Below are 23414 nucleotides of genomic sequence, written 5' to 3'. Positions count from 1 at the left end.
ACCTTTGCCTAGTGACTCGAAATTCTATTCTATTCTTGGAAATTCCTGGGAATTCCAAGTTATGTGCCCTGCTAGTGACAGCACGTTCAGAATTTCAAGTGCAAGTAATTGTTCTGATATAACATGGGAGGGGGCTGGGAAACTGGTATGAGTATGTCAAATATTACATTTGAAGGTGTTGTCAAGTACCAGTTGTCCATATTTACAATTTGATAAGCCATCTATCTCAAGGGCAGCAGGTGCTGTAGGAACACAGAGGTCCCACGCTTCACCTCAAACACGAGTTTTCCAAAGGACTGGTTGTAGAGGAAATTAGAAGTCGGTAAATGTGAAAATTAGACTATTTTCTCTGCTTTTGCAAGTTCTCACATTAGCTGTTGTCTATATCCAGGTTTTATTTAAAAGGAAGAATTAGGTCCTGGCTGCTAACGATATTCCTTCAGGCTCTTCTTATCTTCTCTATTCTTATTCTCTATCTTATACTCTTCTCTATTAGCACACTTTCCCGTGCCTCACTCCTTGTTCGTACTCCCGGAGCTTAACAAAAGGGACAATTCTTTGGCATTAAAGGGACACTATGTACCTGACCAATCAGACCTGTCAGAAACCCGCATGCCCTCTGTAGTTACGCACAGCATTTGAAGACTGATGGAAGCATAAGGAAAGCACCGTTTACTGGTTCTTTTCAGGAGACAATGTAAAGCATTTTTTATAAGCATTTTATTATTGAGGCCAACTTTTACTGCCGAGATCTCCAGCAGCAGTAGCATGAACGGAACTTTTCCCTTGTTGTCGTTTTAGCCACCAGTCCTGAGGGATATCCCGTGAAGGATTTTCTCCTCAACAGCTGAAAACCACGTGAAATTATTAGTTTACAGTGATAACCTGGGCCTTCAGAAACTTGTTTAACGGCTGTAAGACAGCTCTCTTGTGCGACAGAAGGCAAAACCGTCTTCCTGCACCTCCATTCCGGTTATAAAGTAGCATTTTCTGAGCTCACAAGGACACCGGGGAGAATACAAGCACTGAGGCGTCCCCACACGGCGGTGACGAGACCAGGCACACAGCGAGTACCGGAGTCTTAATTCTCAATTTATCGTGTCGGCCTTTAGACTGCCCTGCGCACCGCCATCCCCACCCGCCACGGCCCCCGGCTACAGCCGCGGAGCAGGGCGAGGCCGAGCGCTGCCGCCCCCGGGGTTTCCCGACGCCCCCCCCGGCGCACAGTGTCGCTCCACAGCGCCCGCGCCCGGCCCTGCCCACCCAGCCCCTCCCGTTCCGTCCCGTTCCAGCCGCCGCCGCCCCAACGGCGGAGCAGGCCCCGCGCGCCCCAGCCCCCGCCCCGCGCGCTCGCCCCCGCCATTGCGCCCCAGCCCCCGCCCCGCGCGCCCGGGGCGGTGCGCGTGCGCCGTGTCCCCCCGCCCGGGCGGCCCGCGGGCGCCACCCAGCGGCGCGCGCGGGGAGCGGCGGAGGGAGGAGGGACGCGGCCGCGCTTCCGGTCTCCATTTTACGCCAGCGACAGCGGGGCCGGAGGTCGAGGCGGCGCCGCGGGCGGAGGGGCCCAGCCCGGGCGGGCGCGTTCCGGGTACCGGGCCGTCCCCTCCCGTCTCGGTTCCTTCCCTTCTCCGTGGGTGCGGGCGCACCGGGGGGGAGGGGGGAACCGGCCGGTCCGCGGGGGGCGGGGGGGTGGCGGTTGAGGGTGAGGTGAGGGCGCGCCCGCTGTCCCGGCGGGAGCCCTGTGGCGGTTGTTACCGGAGGGGGGGTGCCGCTGTGTGAGCGCTAAGCCGCCCCTCTTTCTGCTTGCTCCTCCGCGTCTGGCGGGCAGAGCTCGGCCGGTGCCGCCGCCCCGCCCGCGCTGTGAGCGCCAGCACGACCATGGGCTCCCCCGGCCTCCCCCGGAGCGTCGCCCCCGGCCGCTGAGCCCGCCCCGGGCGCCCGGAGCTTCCAGCGGCCTCGTCTCCCAGCGGAGAAGAGCGAGGCGGGGCCGGTCGCCCCTGCTGGCAGCATGGACCAGAGCGTGGTGGATCACCCGGTGACCCTCATCATCAAGGCCCCCAACCAGAAATACACCGACCAGACCATTAACTGCTTTCTGGACTGGACTGTGGGCAAGCTAAAATCTCACCTCTCCAAAGTCTACCCTAGTAAGCCGGTGAGTGCTTGGCCAGCCCTTTGTCTTCTTCTTGTCGGGAAAACTGGCATTGCGGTAACTTGCGGATGGGCGGCCGAGGCTTTCCTTGGGTACTCTGCAAAATAAACAAGAATCCCGCTGCCCAGGAGTTACCCGTGTCAAGGCAGCGCCCGGCTCTCTGCTTTCAGGGAAGTTGGCAACGTAAATAGCTGCGGTTCTGTAGGGTGGCAGAAGATCACAGTGTAGCATCCTGAAAGGCGGTATCACTGAAGGTACTTCTTAATGCTACGTTTCACTCTCTTAGGATCTGGAGTGTAGATATCTCAGTTAAGTGAATTTAAGACTGATTTCTGTAAATGTCAGAGTTCTGTCTAAACCAATTACGATGTGATACATGTAAAGTTACCAACTCTAGTGAATTCACTGAAGTGTGGAATAGATAGATATTTATTCATAATATTATTTGAAACATGCAATTGAGCAATCTCCAGAATTACATCCCCTTTTTTCTTTTTCTCTTTCAAAACCCTTTTTTTTTTTTTTGAGGCTGTGTCGAAAACTCTGCTCTCAGATGTACTGCAAACATATGACAGTTGTGACTGTATTTTGAAATTTAGGATAAAGACCTGTAGCTTTCTTTGTTTCCTGAGGAAAATATGGTTTATTTGTAAATTCTTTTAAGTTCTAAATTTGGCAGTTAAAAAGAGTCTATGAAAAACCATACAGATAATAATAGGAAGATAATACTGCACCTGTTTAGAATGGTGGTCATACAGAACAGTGTACTAGAAATTTTCTTCCAGAAAAACTGTGTAAAGACAGTGACTTTGCCTTCACACTGCAGCAGCATGTGAGGCCTAGACCTTGCTGTAGAAACCAATAGACAAAGATTGCATTTATATTGTAAGTGATTGGTATTCACCTAGTTTGATAGAAGAATTATTGGCATTGATGTTTTGGTTTGGGTTTTTTTTTGGCTGGGGGAGTGTAAAGTAGTAGCTTTGTCTCTCAAAGGTTTCTGCTTTTTGGAGGAGCAAGCAAAGCAGTCGGCAGCTTGGGCTGTGTCACTGGCATGTTGACAGCTGTTAAGCAGTATTTGAGAGTTTGTGGATTTAGTTGTTGCGGTGAGTAATTCTCTGCTGGGAGAGCCTATCTGCTGTGAAAGAAACAAATACGCAACTTGCTGCTTCTTCCTCCTCACTGGAATCTCCTCCTATGACGTATTTGTGTTTAAACACTAGCTTTCTGACTCATGATATTTCTAAATTGGGCTTCTAGGAAGAATCTTTAATGAAGGAGAGATTTTTGTATTGCACTGTAGGTTTTAACCAGTAGTAAGTATAATATTACATCTCAGTTTCCTGGAACATCTTTCTTCCAATGAAAACTGATTCCTCAGCTTGCCTCTCGTTATTAAATGACTAGTTCAGAATCCCCAAAATTGTTCTGGGTTAAAGAATGGGAAGTTTCTTTAGTGAAAATTATCTCAGTAATTCCAGTTTAATTTGGATTTACTGTACTTGCAATTAAATTAGTAACTGAACACAGTATTTTCATTTCATAGAACCTTTCAAATTAAAGTAGTAAGATGGGAGAGGAGGAGAGGGTTTCATAGGCTGTCTCCTATGTATAGTAAAATTGAAAAGTGTATTTTTCGGCTTGATATGTTTTTGATCTTGAGTGCTAACTGCTTTTTCCAAAATTGTTCTAAGTCTTGTGCTTTCAGGAGCAGCCCCTTCCCCCCCACCCCCCCCTTTTTTTTTTTTTGTTCTTTGTAAACCAGATGACTGTCAAAAGCTTGTCGATCAAATTTCTACATTCCCTGAATATGATAGGTCCTGGAAATAATTTCTATTACATTGCTATTTTAAGAGTGCAGGAGCAATCAGAACACATGCTCTGTACAGGTGTTGCAGTGTTCTTGAAGTTAGGGGCATAAAATAGAAATCAGTTCTTATCACTGCTATACATAGTCATTCCAGTTGTCATGTGTGACTTTTACCTAATCCTCCTATACGCATCTGTAAATTAGTCTGTTAACTGATGGTAACTGTAAACGTTGTCATTAAACTTACAATTTATTAAGAATGTATCTTCAGAAAATGAGGTGGTTAAAATAGGCAAATGAGAAGTTAGGCCTTGAGGCAGTGTTGTTTGTGATTTTTCCAGATTAATTTGTGCAAATGACTTTTAGCTAAAATGAAGTACAGATTCCAAGTATAGGCAGATTTGAATTGGTTTAGTCACTATTAAAGTTGGTATAGTTACTAAAGTCGGTCATTGAATAATCTAAATGGGTTGAAAACAGTATTAGTTTATGGGTCTGTACTAAGGTTCACATTTGTCAGTATTTGTTGCCCCTTACTGGACCAGTTTTTCATAGCTAGAGCGCTGCAGTTAGTGTCCTTAAATCTTTTATGTAAGAAAAGAAAACTTGGAAAATCAACCTGTATGTCTCAATCTAGCAGTTCTTCCCATTCAGTGCATTAACTGCTGCGTTGATTACACCCATAAGCATTCATTTAAAACTGCTGTTTCTCATTTCCTGTAGTACCTGTCTTCTAGCATGTACTTTCCCCACAATTCTCACCAGATGTGGTTGGTTGGATTTTTATGTCCTATTGGAAGAGTGGAGGAGAGGATGAATGACCAAAGTAACAGATATCTTGTAGCTAAGACAGGATAGCTCAGAGATCATGTTTCAAGGGAAGTGGCTTCCTTAGCTTAGGTTTGGCAGTTTTGGTAATGTGCTGGGTGTAGCCAACTTGGACTAAGCATTGCAGATGGGGGTCTTACTTGAAAAATGGAGGGGGGAGAAAAAACACTAGCTGTTGAATTCTTAGTTTTAAATACATACCTTTTAGATCATAATCTAAAGACTGTTTTGCATCTCATTCTAAACTTTAGCTTCTAGAATCTTTTTATCTGGTGCCATGTGCTTGCTTTTGAAAATAGGGCCACTCTAGTGTGTTTTTTTCATCAGTTTAGTGTTTGGGCTAGTAGTGAGCATGCTGTTCCTTGAAGCAGGATGTGTGATAGTGAACCTCCTCTGGCAGAGGGATGAGTTGAATGCCTTTTCTGTTTACTTTGGCATATGTGTGTTTTCACATCTGTCCACTCTTCCATCTGCATTTAAAAAATCCCCACATTTCGGAATTCCCAGATGGCTTTCACCCTGAGAATTGCAAGTGATAATCTTGTAGTGCACAGTTAGGTATTTAAGTTATGTAGGGCGTTTTAAGACCTCATCTTCCCCCATTAATATCTGTAACTTAAGGTGATTAACAGTACTCAGTATATGCATAACCTTTTCTTTTATGGTTTTGTTGGGAGCTGAAATGCATTACTTAAGGCTATGTAGTAGCTTTGAGGGGTCATTTTAATCTAGCAGTTTCTTCTCAGTAAAGTACTCGTATTAAAAAAATTAATTTGTACTACTTGAGTTTGAGAAGGTATTTAATTAGATGGGGTTGAGGGGAGATTCATGTATAAGGTACTGCAGAGAAGAATCTGAATTTGACCATGAGTGGGACAGGCACTATAGCACTCCGTTGCCGTGTTGGATGATGATGCAAAGATTTGGAGTTTGGGTTTTGCTTGTTTTAACTGCTTATCTTCTTTAATTAATCTCCAGATAATCTATCTCAGGACCTAGAAACAAGGTTTCTGGACTTTTCTTCTGGCTCCACTGGTCATTCTAAAGCAGCAAGTTTCTATTTTACAGGAAATCAAAGTTTTCTGTAGTCTTGATGCATGCTGCAAATTCTTGTTTTTTCTAAGAAGGTCTTTCCCAAATAGGAAATCCAAGTAAGCTTGTGTTCTGTCAGCAGCCTGTTCCTGCTTGAAAGGAGCAACTAAAATGGTATAGTTCAAGAAAACTTAGTCTGATATGAGACAAGCATTTTTTTGTTGTTTTAAACCTAAGTAGAAATAGTACAGCATTTATATTGAATTTATTGCAGTAGTTTATCCATTGGAGCTGCAGATAACTAGTTCCCTGTGTTGTGAAACATACAAAAATAGTGTATTATGTCACTAATTAAAAATACAGAAAAATGCAGAAGAATATGGAAAATGTTTCTTCAATAGAAGTGATAAACAGTTCTGTACTATATGTGTTAGGTTATGCACTCATTTTTTTAAAAAAGACGTGTGTTTAATCATGATGGCTAGTATGGATTTAGGAAAAACTTTACAACAAAAGCTTTTCAGATTTCATGTGTACTTTTCATAATTATTTGCTTAGAGTATCTATAATTATTTTCTAGTGATATGACCAGATTTCTTCAGGGGGAAAATGTTCTGCAACTTTTCTATGTTTTGCTAATTTATTGGGAAACTGTAAAAGTCTATTGCAAGAAAAAAAAACCCACCTCAAAACTTTTGTGAAAGCTTTTTCTAATTGCAGAGACCTGAATCTTGGGTATTGGTGTCTTACTATTGGGATGAATAAGACTGCAGAGTGGGCAACAGTAGGCTGGGAGAGAAAGAGCAGAGATGTTGTAAGACTAGCTGTTTGCATGATGGGGAAATTCTTCAAATTTTTCATGCTGATAATGCATGTTTGTTCCACTGATGTTAAGCTAGATTTCTTCATTTAGTATTTGCTTATGTTAGTACTTTCTTTCGAGTGATAAATGCTATTGTACTTAGGATGCATGCAGTAGTTAAACTGAACTGATGTAACAGTTGGATTCTCTTTAAAATTTTTCCCATATGCGTGTATATTTAGGAGCATTTTTCAAGCAAAAAATAAAAAGGGAGTTGTTTGTTTATGTAGTTGAAGTATGTTAGTGACCTACTAGTAGTAAGACTACTTAAAACTTTCTGACAGCATAAAGTGAATTGAGTAGGGTTGGGGTTTTGTTTGTTTTGTTTAGCCAAGTAAGCTGCCTATTGCTTCAGTACACTGGACATATTACTGTACACCTGTACCCCAAATTTCATCATTATCTCTTCAGAGTAGACTAGCTAAAAGTTACTACCTTGTGAATAGTGCATCATTTGTTTTTAAAAAATGGAAAATCTTATTTTTGCATTAGAAAGGTATTTTAAAATGTGGGAGTGTAGGACCAGAGGGGGGGGAAAAAGCTTACCAAATTTTGAAGGCTACCTTAAAATAAATTTTTTGCTGCTTCATGCTTTTTAATGCTTTCCTTGTTTCCTCTTCTGTTTATTTTTGTGGGGTTGGGGGAATGGTAGCAGGGAGTAATAACAGAAAATCCTTGTTGAGAAAGATTTTGTACCCCATTTCTGTGTATTTTAATTATCACTTGATTTTCCTACTGTGTTTTTTTTGTTTGTTTGCCCCAGCCACTTTTCTATCTACTTTTTCAGCAAGTGCCTGGGAATGGGAGCAGGATAAAGAGCAAATCTTTAAAAAGAAAGGAATTTTTGAATATACGCAGTAGTTTTGCTGAGCAGCATTTGCTAATTATGTGGTGTTAATCGTTATAGCACTCTTGCTGAGTGCGTAATAGCAGAATTCTTTCAGAATTTTTTTGTGAGTTGGACGTGTGAATTCTCTGAAATGTTTTTAAGGCGCTCTGTTGGTGGTTGGAATCATAAGGAATTTTCATGCCTGCAAATGTTCCTGCTGTACAGATATACAGCTGGAGATAAAAAGCTAAATTCCTTTCTTTGTCCCATCTCCTAGTCTACAAAGGATCAGAGACTGGTGTATTCTGGCAGACTGCTTCCTGATCATCTGCAGCTGAAAGATGTTCTCAGAAAAGTAAGCTTTATATCAACACCATATGATATTTGATCAGCCCCCCCTTTTTGGGAAATAGGAATTTGATGCGTTGTTTAGCTTCAAGTTTTCATTGTTGTATTGACAGATGTAACCATATAATGTTGATACGTTCTGGAAAATGTACTTTCAAGTATCCCATGTATGTAAGATTATGATGCTTGTGGATTGAGGCATGCTTCCAAATGGGTGGGAGCAAGTAGGCTACATAAGTCATAAACAAGGGATATGTAGTTTAGAGACAGCTCCTGCTACAACATAAATGGAATTTGTTGGTTTGGGACATAATTTCATTTCTTGTACGTACATAATTCCAAGAACTTACATTAAAATGGCACTTGTGTAAGCAAATTAAGGGTAATATATTTATATGCAAAACCAGAATTCTAAATTCCTGAATGGTTTTGCTGGGAAAGCTATTTGTTACCCTGGTTTTATTTGTCATCTCTTAACTGTTCCTAATGATACTTGAAAGTTTGTTTTGTTCTGAAGAGGTTTATTTTTTTTTTTTTAATTCTGCTGGTTCATCTTGAAAAAAGTAATTTTACTAATCTAACTTTAGATTCTTCAGTCAACATTTAAATAAAATCAAAATCCTGTATACATGCGACATATCATGTAGGAAATCTTGAAGTAAATGCACTTTATTCTCAAATTGCTACAAATAGTTTGGATTGATGCTACCATGTAATAGGGACTTCATTAAGTTCGTAAAGTTCCTGAAGATGTGTAGAATAAGGTAATATTTAGGGCAGATTAAAAAGAACTTTGCTTCAATTTTGATGGCAACAGAAAACATAATGCATTATGTTGAGTAGTCTTTCAGCTCCTTGTAAGTAGATGAGGGTGCATCAGTAGCTATAGTTGGAAAATACTTTAGGTCATTAAACAATTACACAGTTCTTAATCCTATGAAATAGGTAAACTCTGTTATACAGTACCAGGGTGTTGATGATGATACTTTTTTGTAACATACTGAGGTAAAAATCAATGTATAGACTGCAAGAGCAGGTGGGTTACATTTTAATATGTAGTATGGAGGAAAGTTTCTAAAGGAGAATAATGCTTTAGTGAAAGTAAGCAACCAAACTTCAGTTTTAAGTATGGAAAAACTGATGCAGAGGAATCGTGACTCTCTGTTGTTACTTCATAATCTTCATTCTGAAATGATTTTGTTACATTGGATTTAACTGTTAACCAAAAATGATTGAAACTTACTATATATAGGTTTACTACAAAAGTGGAGCTGGAGTACTGCCAACCAGTATATATCCTGTACCAATTAAAAAATTAAAAAAAAGTATTTATATAACTTACCTCCAAGCTTAGTTTTGCTGGTTGAGGACAAAATGAAACCTGGATCCCTTGAATTCACTTGGCCTGCTTAGAGCAGACTAGTTTTAGGAAGCACGCTTTCAGACCTTACTTGTGTACTAGAGCAGAAACTTTTCCTAACTAATGTCTTCCTTCAGAATACAGGAGCTATATTTGACTTTAAAGGCATTTTAGTAGCTATAGGCCTTGGGTTTAGTTAAATTCACTGACTTTAAAAACATAATCATCGGTCTTAAGCACAAAGTTAAAAATTTGTGTTGGAACAAGAGGAGTCTTTTGTGCTCAAGGTTTTAAGAGCTTTTGGAAAAAAGATATGATTACTCTTTAAGTTCAGTCACATTCTCTGCCACGTTCTTCCCACTTGATTAGCTATAAATTCCTAATATCTGAGGTTTTACTAAATCTCTTGATTTAGCTTTGTGATACTTGCTCATTGATACTGAGAGGTGTCATTTTGCCGACGTAAAATACGTTGAGGCTATAATTTGTGGCACTCTTCAGGCACAGTGATGTTCAATGTGTTATGTATAAATAGAAATATATTGAACTGTCACATTGAATAAAGCTGTACACTGTAAGCTTAAAAGAAGTTTAACTTCCTTTCCCTTTCCAAGTGGCATAAGTTCTCACCTAGGAAGAAGGTAACTGGTTAGGTTAAAGGCTTTTGATGTGGTCAGAACACTGATTGCCTGTGTGCAGTGCTCTCTGATCATTGCTTACTATCACCATCTGGTAAGAAATTACACTTAATGTAATAGGCTGTGCTTGGGGCTAGAAACTGGTATGTGTGTAGGAGTTCAAATGAATGTGGATATGGATAGGCTATGCTAGCAGTAATGCACACTGGTGTATAAAAGCAGTTATTCAGTCTTCTTTATTCCTAAAGGTTAAAACTTAAAAGTGAATAAACCTATGTGTCTTAAGTTTCTTAGTAGGTTTAAAAAAAAAACTCCAAACCTGGTATTTCTAAATGTCATCTCATGAAAAACTGCAGCTTGACTGCATCACGCTGATTTCAGAAGAGGACTAGGTGGCTTTTGTGGCTTTTCTTTAAAATTTGGTTGCTGAGGAAGCTGTCATGTGCAACTTTACGGTCGTAGCTGCTCTTGTTGCTATGGCTGTATGAGCTTCAGGCATGCTGGTGTAACGGGGTGTCTTCATTTGGTACAGGGCAAGAGCTTCAGATTGAAGTTGTTGTGGCGTCCATGTTAGTGTGTTGTGGGGCAGCATATTCATGAAGAATTGGCATGGGCTGATTACTTGCATGCTGACATGGCTTCAAGTGATGCCACTGACTTGCTTCCTTAATTTCATATATTTAGGAGTACTCGGGTCCCATCTAGTACTTTGAATAGCGTTGCCTGAGTGTGGAATATCTGCAGGTTAGACTTGAGCCAGGCTTAGGCTGGAGTGAGGTGGAGGCAATGGCTGATACTTTTTTTTTTTTCTTTTGTCTTGGTTGGCTTGTGGAACTCCAGTGCCTACATTTTTCATTTACCCTGATGCCTTTATTGAATAACACTCTTCGTTAGATCTCAGTGCAAATGTAAGCATTCTTAACTTTAGGAAACAGAGCCCTGTAAAAGGTTTGAGATTTTTCCAAAATAAAGTCAAAGCTTGTGATAGACTACCTCATGTTTCTCTGTGTGGTCCTCCATTGGTTCCGCTATACTGGGGTTCTAGGGAAAATTGGGAGTAAGTGAATGTTCAATATGTTCTTGCGGACAGCTGCTAAGAAAGCACAAGTTGTGAAACAGTAGGTTTCTCTTGTGCTAGGCTCAAGTTTTGTTTTATGGTCTCTTCATTTTGTATAATGTTTCTTTACTGATTGCAAATGCAACTTTGAAAGTGGATATTTAAAGATGGCTTTTGCTTGTAAATGTTTCAAATATTGTTGCTTTAGCTTTTCAATTTCTTTAATTTTTAGCAAGATGAATATCATATGGTTCATCTGGTATGTACTTCCCGGACACCCCCAAGTTCTCCAAAACCCAGCACCAGTAGAGAAGGTCACGGAGCTTCAACCTCCAGCAGTAGCTCAGTGAGTTTTTTTTTGTTTCATACATAGGATGTGAATTTCCTCTACACTGAGGAAGGTTTTCAAGACTTAACTCTTAAAATTTGACTGTAAAATAGTGTGGTGAAGGTTGAGCATGCCATATGAGTTTGTACAATTAGACTTTATTATTTAAGGGTGCCACTTTATTTAAACAAAGATGACCTTTTTTAAAAATTGTAACAATTGTGTTTATTAGATGATAAAGCACTTTTTCTAAACTCTTCTTTTTCACACTTCATTGAAAAGTAAATTTTCCTTTCCATATTGCTGTGTCTTTGGCAGAAATTGAGCAGTGTATTCAGTTGAAAAAAAACCCCAAACCAAAAAAAACCCCAACAAAACAATGAACACTAAACTAAGTTCTGATTTACTTTGTGTACCCCTGAAGAGAGACCAGTCAAATTAGTGCCCTTGTGAGACAGACAGGGGCAGCCTGGCCAGTGTTCATTCTGCTTGACAGGAATTGGCCAGTATTTATGCAATTAGCTTCAAGGTAGTTGTAGTGTCTGTAAGACAGAAGTAAAAAGTGTTCTTAAGCTTTTATTAAAGGTGTTCACAAAACACTTTTGTTTAGGGTGTTTTGAGTGTTTTCCTCTTCACGCCCTGCAAAAATGATGTTCTTTGGTTGTACTCGGTTTTGACAGTAGTGCAGTAAATGTTTCTGTTGATGACTTAGTTGTCATTACCAACTCCAGAAAAAGCCAAGAGAATTACAGTAGTATCACTAAGCGACCCTTGAAGGTTAGTCAGAAAGGAATGTGTACATAATACCATTGTAGGTACTTTTCATCTGTGGTGTGTTGATTATCAGCATATGGGAAATACCCTTCCAGTAATAAGCTGTCTGTCTTCATTCTTTTGTTGATAGCATATTGCTTCAGACTGCTACGTGACAGTCAGAAACACAAGCAGTTTAAGTGATAGTAGAGAGTGGACAATGGTTAAGTCATCTTTTCAAAGGCTGTATTTAATATCTCTATTTGCAAGCAGGACACAGGGGGCCACCTTTGTTTTATTGTTTTATTGCTATGTAGATCAGCTGTAAATATTGTATTTACATGACTGTATTAATGACTGCTTAAAGCAGTCAGTATACCCAGTGTTAGGTTCGTAATACTTTGAATGGAGCAACCTAAACCCAAATCTTGAATGGCCTTTATTCTTCCTTTTTTTTTTTTTTTTGTTTCCTCCCCACTGTCTAGTGGTAGGTTTTTCTTCTTTTCCTTTGTAGGGGGAAATGTGCTAGTGATGTCTTAAGTAACTGCACCTCTTCGCTTCCTGAGTTGTCAAAAGTTGAAGAGGAGTTTCTACTGAGTAAACATTACAGTAATGCTTAGCAACAGATCTTGGGGATTTATTTAAACTAAAATAATGCATCTCAATGGCCAAATTGCAGTCTAGTTACGGTCACAAATAATCTAGTACAGTCAGCTGTTAAATATTAAGCTGTTAACCCTGTTCCAGGGTTAATTATTGATCTTGGAAAGCATTGAAGGTCTGACCATGCTGGTTTTAGGTGTGGTTTTGGGAGCCTAAGCAGTTCCTAGCTATTTCCCTGATTCCTACCCCCTGCCCCCTCCCAGCAGTGAGCGCAGCAGTTTGTATTGGGCAACTGGCACAGTGAAGAGGATGATGAGTAGAAGGGGAAACTGAAGGACAGAGGAATGATATTTTAAGTCACTGCAGACACTGTTGTCTCCGAATATAAAGTCATATCCTGAGGTTACTTTTGTTAATGATAGCTACTAGAATTTTTGTTGCTGCTAAATATTCTTTTTATTTAAGCTTTAGTTTGGTTCAGCTTTTTGAAACTGATTCCAAGTGACTTGTGGTTTTCTCTGGGACCTATCAAGTGTTGAGTCTTTCTGAAAACTTCACTACTTTTTATATGTGCACCTGAGTGCAATTTTGAATTTCTGCTTTTACTAAAGGCTTGCCAGAACCAATAAAACCCCAGAAGACCTGCCTGGTGCTTATATTCTCAGTAAAACTTGTGACAAAACATGAAAGCAAATAGTTTTTTAAGGCACAGTTGTAAATCATGTAACTGTGGCAAAAAGATCCCCAACCTCAACTATATTTGTTTTTAAGAATTTAGACCATTCTGGATCAACTGCTGCCTCACCCACAAACCAAGAACCTTCATCTACATCTTTGAACACTAGTGCAGATGGAGTGAGGCATCGTAATCTTCCACAAGCACAAAGCAATCCTATACCAAGCCACCAGTTCCCTTATTTAATGCAAGGGTAAGTGAGATTGAAGCAATTCTCAGTTCTTTGATACTCTTTAAAGTACTTTAAATGTTCAGGTACAAATATGTTTGTTTCACTGTCTGTAAAATTATTTGGCTAGTTCATCTTGAAGTGTTTTACGTTAGAAACATTTTGCATATGAACATTAATGTTTTTAGCTAGGACTCTGTCAAAGAGTAAGTGTTCTTAGTGCACCCTTCAGGCTGTGTTTTGTTTGGTTTTTTTTCTTCATGCTTTCTGCCCTCAAAGTGCAGCTTGTAATACTTATCTACTGGATATAGTTGGTAATGTGGTTGATAAAATTATTGCTTCTGATTGCTTTTTATAGTCCTTTATTGTAATTGTCAGCACTAAATTTTTACCAGAATATGATGGTTCTTAGTTCTTAACACAAAGGAGATGTAACGCTTTACTTCTCCATATTGGATTCAACTGCATAAATGATGAGGTGTTTGAGTACATGTATGTACTTGTCTATCTGCAACAATTTTAAAATATTTTCATACATACTAATGAAATGTAACTAGTGTACAATTCTAGAGCAGATCTGTTATTACATGACTTCCAAAATTTTTTTCTTAAAAAGCAGCTTTAGCAATTTTTAACCCACATGACCTTTGCAGCTTCTTAAAGGTTTTTTTGTTTTGTATTCTTCCAAGGGGAAAATGGGAGGATAGTGCATTCTGAGATAATACCTCTCATTTCCTCAGGGAACACTTTAAAGATTTCTTTCTGGCAAGGCATTCTCCCAGTACTGCATAGATTCTAGAGATTTTCTTTGGAGAATGTTTAAACAAAACTGTGGACCTGTGAACAGCGAAAATTCTTTCTGTCACTGGAAAGAAAACAGATATCAAGAACTTGTTGAAAACTTAGTAGTTTCAGTTCAATTTACATGCTTTCTTGTTGAGTTAGCCTAGACTTAACTAGTCTTACTAGTTTTAATCCTGAATTCCTTCAAGTCCTTTTTATTTTTGTATCTGAAATGTTCTGTCAAGGAAAAAACCTGCCTTCGCAATGGGTGGAGCACTTGGGTTATCCTGACTGCGTGCATCTTCGCAGAAGTGGTTTTGCTTGTCTTTGTGACAAAAGCTAGGTGACAGTAAGTTGACTGTCAAGACTGCTGTTTGGTGTAACGTAGATTAATACTGGAAGCAATTTATTCTGTGGTGCAAATTACTAATCTGTAAGAAGTTTTAATGTTTTTCTAATTAGCTTTTCATGTAAACAGAGTGAGTTTTTTGTCAGTATGCATGGTGAATTGAATAGGTGAAGGAACTTCAAAAAGGCAACAGAACCATTGGTCAGTCTTCTAGCTGAAATAATTCCATTAAAATACAGTGGGAATCGTGAATTTGAAAGACTTTACTGTGTTTGAAAGAGAAACTTAAAAATAAAAATTCCAAGTCTGCGTCTGTATTAGCAAGTAATGTGGATCGAGAGGAGTGGATCTGTAGACTGAAAGAGATGCTGAAAACCTGACATCAACACTGCACATATTTCAGGGGTTTCAGTCTTATTTGGGCTACCTCTAGCTTGGTCACCAGGAATAGGTGCCTATTTGTGGCTAAGGTGCATTAGCAGTGCGCCTAAATTGCATCCTTTAATTTAGTGTAATCCAAAAGGAATCCAGATGGTGATCCAAGAGCATTCTGTGATGCAAACAAAACTGTAGTAAGAGGAAGTGACTGGAGATTTGCTTCAGAAGTGCATTCGTGATCTGAACAGAAATGCCAAAATAAATGAACCCTAAATAATCTTAGGCCCTTTTTATAAAAGTAATTTAATGGAATGCTGTCAGAACTTAAGGTAGATCTTTGTCAACTGCTGGGTACCGTGGTGCTCTGCTCAACTCCAAATAGTGTGTGCCAGGACCTGCTGTAGTCTGCTGTCTTGAGGAAACCCTTTTTAATGCTTTTAGTGATCTTCTCAGATGTATCTGGTTTTGCTTCAGACAGCTGCTGCTTGTATTCCAGCAATAAGAAATGCCTTCTGTGTTTTAGCTGCTCTCTTAAACGTCATTTGGGGCAAAGAAATCCAGCTTTAGTGTAATTTATACAGGGACTGAGGCTTGTTAGGAACAGTGAATATTTGTAGCTGGAATCTGTGTGACTTTTTCTTCCTGTTTCATGACCAGACCCACTTAATCTAGCTGCATGATAGGCTTTACTGATGGGCAAAAGGTCTTCAGATGTTTGAAAACACATGTGAGGGTCAGTTTTCTTCAGTGTTTTGCAACACTTAATTTCATTAATGAACTTGTACAAATAACCACCTAACATTCGTGTTACTTATGGTTTTGATTGTTTCTCAGTTGCTGATAGAAAGCCTTAGTATGCAAGTTGAGTATCTTTTGGGAAAACAGCTCATTCAGATTGCTAAAATGTTGTAGAGAAAGCAACTTAAAACTTTCTGTTGCTTTTGAGCTGTTGTACATGCTATTTTCTAAAAACCTAGACTTGAGGTGGGACTGAGCAAATAGCTTGTATCTACCAAGTTAGTCTTTTGAAGTGGAGAGCAAGTGCAGCATTGCCTGCTCCTGCGGACTTAGTCATGGATCAGGGCCCCATTGTGCTACGCAGCTACAGACAGAACAGGTGGGCTCAGTCCTGAAACGGCTTGCATTTCAGATTGGAGGGTACTTGGAAGCTGTAAACAGACAAGGAACATCAAGGCCGTGAGATTATTTGTCAAGTGTGGGCAGCCTATCTAGTGAAATGTTTTTGTATTGTGTGTATATAGTACTGCTTGAAAGTGAACAACAAAATGACATACGACAGCACACAGTATGTTCTACCACGTAAATACCTTGCTTCTTCAGTAGCCTTGTCTTGCAGTATTTTTTTCTTAAGGTAGCAAATAACATAGTGGAGGATATTGAAATGTCACTTGACGTTGATATCTCAGACTCATGAGATGAACCCTAAATGAGATGTCTTTTTGGGTCAAGGTCACTAAACAAATGCAGTTGTAGTCAGTGATGCAGATGACAGAGATTGGGCTTTTAAGTCTGAATTAAAAGGCCTTACTTTTCCGCTAGGGGTGAGCAGTGTCTTCATGATGACACTAGCTAACTAGTCTGACTTTATCCTCAAATTGAATCCCAGTTTAGGTGTCTTCTATAGACCAGAAGTAATAAGGGTGAGCTTTCTAGCCATTTAAGGGCTAGCATGCCTCTTTCAGAATATTCTGAAGCTGCCTCTACCATTTGAATCTTAAAAAGTTTTCTGACTTACCTAACTGCTCTTCTGCAGTCTGCTGTGCTTTGTTCTCCAGTCCTGGAATGCCTGTGACTATCCAGTTTGTTTCTCTGCTCTTGTGCTGTTGCTGCCATTCTTTTGAAATACTTTGCTTCCTGCCTCTTCCTCCTCCCTTTGGAAAAGAGGAGGAGAAAGCATGTGCTACTTCCCTTTTTCTTCTAACAGCAAGACGGCTTGCTTTGCTGAGAAGAGCCTCTTCCTTTGGAGAGGTTCTCACTGAAATACATACTTTTTGTTTGGAGTTGTTCCTGAATTTCATAAGCTAACTTAATACCCTAGTAGCTGGAATAGCTGTGTAATTGACAGCAACTGTGTTGTTCTGATTTTTGATGAGCAAACAAAATACTGCTGTGCTATTTGGCATTGTGAGCCAGAAGCCAGTTCTTAAATGTTGGTGTCTTATTTTTTTCTCATTAATGGAGTGAGATCTTGAACAGGTGTGTTGTGCTTCTCAAAAAGTCACATCTAGAAAAGCCGTGGGGGAAAAAACCACAACCAGCAACAATAACACCCCCCCCCCCCCCCCCCCCAAATATTTAAATGGGAAAGGAAAGAACATGATGCAACTGAAACCTTTTCTAGTTTGTCTTGGTTGACTGGTTTCTTAATCTACATCAAGAAAGCAACTTTTGAAAGAGTTTGGAGGAAAGTAGGGGTTTAAATCCTGCAATATTTGTAAAAGTTGTGCCAATAGCTCTCCCTCACAGATACAAGGCCTCTCAACTTTGTTGAGCTCATCTTAGCGGTTTCAAAGAAGAACCCTAGAATCTGTAACTGATGAGAAAAAAATTGGTGAATTTCTGCAGGACTTGGGCAAGTTTAGTAGCATTGCTTATTGGTGACTGAGCTGGAGAAATAGGTGTCGTCGAACAGAGAGTGGTCCTGTCTGTTCACATCCCCATGTAATGTTCTACTTGCTTGAAATTGAGACATTGCTCAGTGATTTGTCACACCAAGTGCTTAATGACACCCATGTAGAATATTTGAATCATCTTTACATTTCGAGGGTCAGATGTTTTGTGAGGTTCAGTGTTCTGTTAACTTTGGAGGAGTTTTACTTCTCTAAGTGTTTGCCAGTTCAGGGGTTAGAACAACATGTTCTTAAACCTTGTAGTTAAAAAGATAAAAGCGTGATTGATGGTTTTTCAATAGCAGATGGACAGCTTTGCTGTTTGAATGTGTTAATTATGCATAAATAAGTAGCATCAGCAGGGCTGCCCATTCACCCTTGCAATTTTTGAAAGAAACCTAGAGTATTACCTGTGATTATCTTAGTTTGTATGTGGTATCAGGAAAGTAACTTTTGCTTCCCTGCCCTCCTCCTGCCCCCAGCCCCAAACTATTATAAAAGCAGGTTATGACTAAATACAAACAGTTTTAGCAGAGGTCATGGAGTTGCATGGCAGGCTCTTGTCCAGAATTATAGTGAAATACTTATTCATGTGTAACATGGAAAAAAAGATTTTAATGTCTTCCATCTTTCTGGGCATGTCTTGTATATCTGAATGCCTGGTAGACTAATGAAATCTCTTGATGATATCTTTGCAGGGAGTGCCTTACTTAGGGAACAGCTGTAGTCTGCAGTGCAATTACAGCAGTCTCAGCTTTTGCTACCTGCAGTCTGAATAAGCTTTTCTTCATGCTTTATACTCTCATGCTGTCCTGAAAGATGTCCTGGTTTACTGCAGTTCACTACATCAAAATCTTTGGGGAAAGAGTTGGAAATCTTGCCAAAACATGCTATATGCTCTAGGAGGTAAGAGAGGCTAAGAAGTTTAAAAGCAGACAAAACCAAACCTAAAACTTACATATAGGAGCTTTATCTCTCTTGCATGTGAACCAGAGTTAAAAGCCCATAGGGAGGAGAATCAAAATATGCTCAAAATATTGATGGGGGGTGGGGGAGTAAATAATTTACAATGTTCTTAGTTGCAATCTTCAGAAGCTATTGCCTTTGCTCATGTTCATTTCTTCTTGTCTTTGATCACAGTGGTATTTCAGGTATTGCTTCTAAAAGAAAGCTGTAGAAGATAGTAAGGTTTCCCTTTACAGCTTCTGCAGCACCTAAGGGTGACCTCTGAACTTGAAAGGAATTGTATGGAAGAATTTCTCCCGTTATAAACAATTAAAAAAAAAATTCAACATGGTTTTGTCCCAGAGGTGCAGCCAGTGACAGATTTCTAAGTAGAAAAAACATAAATCCTCTTTCTGTAGAAATAACTTTGCTTATTAATTTGTTGTATGAAAGTACAGTGCTTTTTTGGAATGGGTTGGATGTTCTCGCTACCTGTTGTTTCAGTGTCATTTCAGTGCATTATTGTAGGGGGACAAATGAGAAGAAAAATGCTACTTTAATTGTTTGGTTTTTTTTAATATTTAGGGCATTTTATAAATGTGGCAGTTTAGAACTGAGTGTTTTTCTTTAACCTTTTCTAGCAATATAGGCAGCCAATTTCCAGGCCAAGGTGTTCCTGCTGGATTTTCTATGTATCCTGCATTCAGTCCCTTACAGATGATCTGGTGGCAACAAATGTATGCACGTCAGTACTACATGCAATAGTAAGTCTGCATTATCTTGGGTAGTACTGAGTTACACTAATGAAAGGAAGATATTAAAAAACTTAAATATTGTGTGCAGGATCAAAATTTATGTGTTTATTTTGTCTGGATATGCTGTTTTACACTCAATTTTGTCCAGCAAATTAGGAAATCTAGTTTTGGATTGGAATTAATACACATCAAAACAAACTGCATTTTCCTTTAAAGCTTTACTTATTAATGTATTACATCTGAAATTTTGTTTTTATTAGTGTAGAAAAAAAGACAAGAAAAGGCTTAGGAATTTTGGTGCATGTTTTTTGACAAACCAGTTTTATGTTTAAATTTTTAGCCAAGCTGCTGTTTCAGCCCAAGTGACTTCCAGCTCTGAGCCAGTGAGATCTGCAGTTGCCCAGGCTGTAAATTCAGAACACGCTCCTGCAAATGAGCCTGCAGCAGTGCCAAATGTAGCCGTCCAGGAAAACAGGCCTGTAAACCCAAATGTTCAGATGAATGCACAGGGTGGCCCAGTAGTGAATGAGGAGGACTTCAACCGGGACTGGCTGGACTGGATGTACACGTTCTCTAGAGCAGCGATTCTTCTGAGCATTGTATACTTCTATTCTTCTTTCAGTCGATTTGTCATGGTAATGGGAGCCATGCTGCTGGTTTATTTGTGAGTACAACGGTTGAGTACAGCTGCAGGTCTGAAATGTGGAGTATGGTGCTAACGTATAATCAATTTAAACTGAGAAATTACCCAAATGCAGAAGTTCAGGCACTGCTCCTTTACAGTATGATGTATGTGTTTTGTTTTGTTGGGTTTTTTTTTTAAATATTCAAACAAGTACAGAAGCTGACATAAAAATTGGATTCTCATAACACTTTTACAGTAAGTTGGATACCACTTACACCCGAAACACAGTGCTCCTAAATATTGGTGATATTAACAGACCAGTATTACAGAAAAATAGAATTTTGGACTGGAAATTTAAAAGTGGGGCTGACGAAAGGGAAGTTCATGGAAGTCAAACATCTGCTCGACCTAAACATAAAACTCTTACCACTTGGATATAAAAGGAAAATCACAGAGCTAAGATAAGTTATTTTTGAAAAATGAATTAGGGGATTTGTGCGTGAGTTGTTAGGTAGAGTTAAGGTAGTTCTACTGTAATGGTGAGTACCAGATCTGGTAGAATTGCAGGGACCTAAATATTTTTTTTACAATATATCATAAAGACTTAAGCACTCTGTTATTAAGAAATACCAGTACAGTTGTCATCACATATATAAAAATAGTTCAGTGATGTAAATAGAAATGGAAATCAGCAGTAATGCTTGATATTTTGAACTGATGTCATTCATTGAGAATTTCATTATGTTGTAGTCTCAGTCCTCGCAAGGACTGTTCTGTTTCTCATGCACATGTGATAGTTGAAATCAGAGTATAGACACTTGAAAGTTTATTTACAACGGTAACATGGTTCAAGCCTTAGCTGAAACTTACATTCTCTTTTTCCAGAGAAAATAAACTTTAAAGTATGAAGACTAAGGCTCTCTGAAAATTAATATAACTTAAGTACCTAAATTTGGGGAGGAGACCCAACAAAAGTATTCTGCGTATTTAATCACCTAATCATGGTAAATTAATAATCTTTTGGGACAGAGGGCTATGAACAGCACTTATGAAACTTAAAAGAACAGCTCTTTAGCAAGACTCTTCTTAATCCAGATGTCAAAGAATAGCCATTTGATCTAGAAGTAAGACTTACAGAAAAATATGCATACCTTCATTCATTTCAAAGTACTTGAAGAATTCGCTACGGTAGTTCACTAAAGCAGAAAAATCTTTTTGTTCCTTTCAAAAGAGAGGTTTTCAGCTGTTCTGTTTTCTTACATAGGCACCAAGCTGGATGGTTCCCCTTTAGACAAGAGGGAGGCCAACAACAGGCAGCCAATAATGTGGAAGTGAACCGTGATGGCCAGCATGCAAATAATCCGGATCTTGAAGAGATGGTAAGTAAGAGCAGACATGTCTTTTGAGACGCCTATGTATTATACTGCAAAGCATGCTGTAATGCCTGGACAAAAAGTCAACTTTTATGAAACATAGCCAGCTTAAACAGAGAGCTTTCAGTATTGTCCTCAGTGTTTAAATTCTGCTGCTTAAATTCTGTATTTTTCTAGTCTGACAATTACTGATTGGCTCTACTTCAGTCACAGACTTTCTTCGTGCTAGTTACTCGTCAGGAGGTTGTTCTCAGAGAAGTTACTTAATGTAGGAAGATACTGCTGGTTACCTTATGTCAAGGCTCTGAAAAGCGGCAGTTGAATGGCTTCAATTTCTGTTTTTAAAGGAACGACTTATGGATGATGGGATTGATGAAGACAGCGGAGAAGATGCAGGTGAAGATGCCAATACAGAGCAGCAGCCTGGATTTATGGCTTCTGCTTGGTCCTTTATCACAACCTTCTTCACATCACTCATCCCGGAAGGGCCTCCACAGGTTGGCAATTAAAAATGGAAAAGGAACTGTGTCAGGCAGCCTCAGTAGCCATACATAGAAGTGGAGCAGATTCTAGAGTGTGTTTTAAATACAGTGCAATTTCTGAAACTCTATAATGTTACCTTTTTGATTATGGTGTACAAAAATGTGTATTTTTTTCGGCTTTCTCATGCATTGAACATTTTAAGCACAAGTGGACTACTAAATGCTTTCTTTAAGATTCTTCTTTTTCTGAAGAATAAAATGTAAAGATATTGGTCTTCCATGTTTTATTTTAATTTCATATGTGTATTATACGGAGGCAAAAAGCTTGTACTTAAGCTGCACCATTACATCTTTAAAGAGCTGTTAAAAGTAGAAATGTTGACGGACCTTTCCAAATGCTATCTATTCATCTGAATATCATTAATGTATCATGCCAGTTTTATGCAGGGTATGAATTACGGCTTGAGATTAGGAGTTTACATCATTCCTGAAAGAATGCTGTGAACACAAGGATTACGTGTTAATGGCATATTGTCTTCACACCACAAAATCCTAAGCCTCTTACACATTTAGAAAGGTAAAAGCCTTCTCTTGAGGCTATACTGAAGTTCATTAAAGTCGAAGATGTTTGACAGCTCTTCAAAGACAATTGACAGTGATGGGATAAACCTTAAATGTTTGATACATACAGTACTTTTTAAGAAAAATATAGCTGTACCGGGGAAAACCATGTACATTAGGGTTTTTTAATAAAAATTGTTACGGTAACTCTTTTGGATGTTTGTATGCATACTTGAATGCAAACAGCTAAATAGTGCATCATTAAGGATGAAAAATATGATGATTTGAGTGGAATAAAGTTGTTATGGTGGCATTACTGATATTGACTGAAGTGGTGTGTTTGTAGCAGCACATACACAGTTGCGGGTGTGATCTGAACAGCAGGATATTGGTATTCTTAATTAACCCAATTAAAACTAAGAAAAGGAAGATTGTACATGAGGTAATAGCACAGTGCTACTGTCAGGCTTTTGGCTGCTTTCTTTAGATTTTAGTAATAGCCAAAAGTTATATTTGGTTTTGTTCCTAATTGTGAAGTTACCATGTGCTATCTAACTTAGAATCTTTGCAGCCATTTTTCCTACAACCAAGAGAAAGCCTGTCCAACTTCCTAATTTCCAGATAACAGGTCAAAACTTTTAAATAGGTCTGAACAAGTGAGAAATAGGGGGTTTATATTTTGCTTGTTCATGACTGCTGAAGCTATGCAGCGAAGTTTTGAAACTTAAAAAATTTTCTTTGGGTTTATACTCTGAATTATCTATCAGGATTTCTAGGCCTTATTGAAAGTTGACTCAATTGGAAAAAGTAGATTTGAACAATGGTTTTAATCTAAATAGCTTAAATGGAATGGTTTTTGAGTTACAAAAGAATTCTTATTTACAAATCTGTAAGAGGAGAAATATAAATGTAAGTCTTTTATAGATGTGATTTTACTTGCTTTAAAGGCAGTAATGATGAATAAATGTTTAATTAGTGTTTTACTCCCATGTTACTATGGAGAGCTGCTGTCAATTTAGGTTCTTTACTGC

The 23414-nt window shown here is 39.1% G+C and overlaps 1 protein-coding gene across 7 annotated transcripts; it reads left to right on the top strand.

The window, feature by feature from the left end:
* Positions 1-1467: 1467 nt before the first annotated feature.
* Positions 1468-22703, top strand: HERPUD2 (HERPUD family member 2). 7 transcript variants are annotated; one of them, XM_037384213.1, is made up of 9 exons: positions 1468-1585; positions 1826-2152; positions 7788-7865; positions 11146-11259; positions 13369-13526; positions 19229-19351; positions 19683-20006; positions 21232-21346; positions 21688-22703. In XM_037384213.1, the coding sequence occupies exons 2-9, from the start codon at positions 2006-2008 to the stop codon at positions 21847-21849; spliced, it is 1221 nt and encodes a 406-aa protein (XP_037240110.1). In that variant the 5' UTR covers positions 1468-1585; positions 1826-2005; the 3' UTR covers positions 21850-22703. The 7 variants fall into 7 exon arrangements, with proteins under 7 accessions (XP_037240110.1, XP_037240109.1, XP_037240114.1 ...); XM_037384212.1 differs by having other exon boundaries at positions 1507-1631; XM_037384211.1 differs by having other exon boundaries at positions 1511-1627.
* Positions 22704-23414: the final 711 nt, after the last annotated feature.

This window comes from Falco rusticolus, chromosome 4 (assembly GCF_015220075.1).
Source record: "Falco rusticolus isolate bFalRus1 chromosome 4, bFalRus1.pri, whole genome shotgun sequence".
In the NCBI taxonomy this organism is placed as follows: Eukaryota; Metazoa; Chordata; class Aves; order Falconiformes; family Falconidae; genus Falco; species Falco rusticolus.
The sequence above is the reverse complement of the archived record's forward strand: the minus strand, read 5'-3'. Positions and strand labels throughout refer to the sequence as shown.

Excerpts from the sequence above, each read along its gene's own strand:
- HERPUD2 (XM_037384213.1), top strand. The coding sequence starts at position 2,006 with ATGGACCAGAGCGTGGTGGATCACCCGGTGACCCTCATCATCAAGGCC. Across the intron at positions 19,352-19,682 it reads CGTCAGTACTACATGCAATA|CCAAGCTGCTGTTTCAGCCC; the intron begins GTAAGTCTGCAT and ends TTAAATTTTTAG. Across the intron at positions 20,007-21,231 it reads GCCATGCTGCTGGTTTATTT|GCACCAAGCTGGATGGTTCC; the intron begins GTGAGTACAACG and ends TTTCTTACATAG.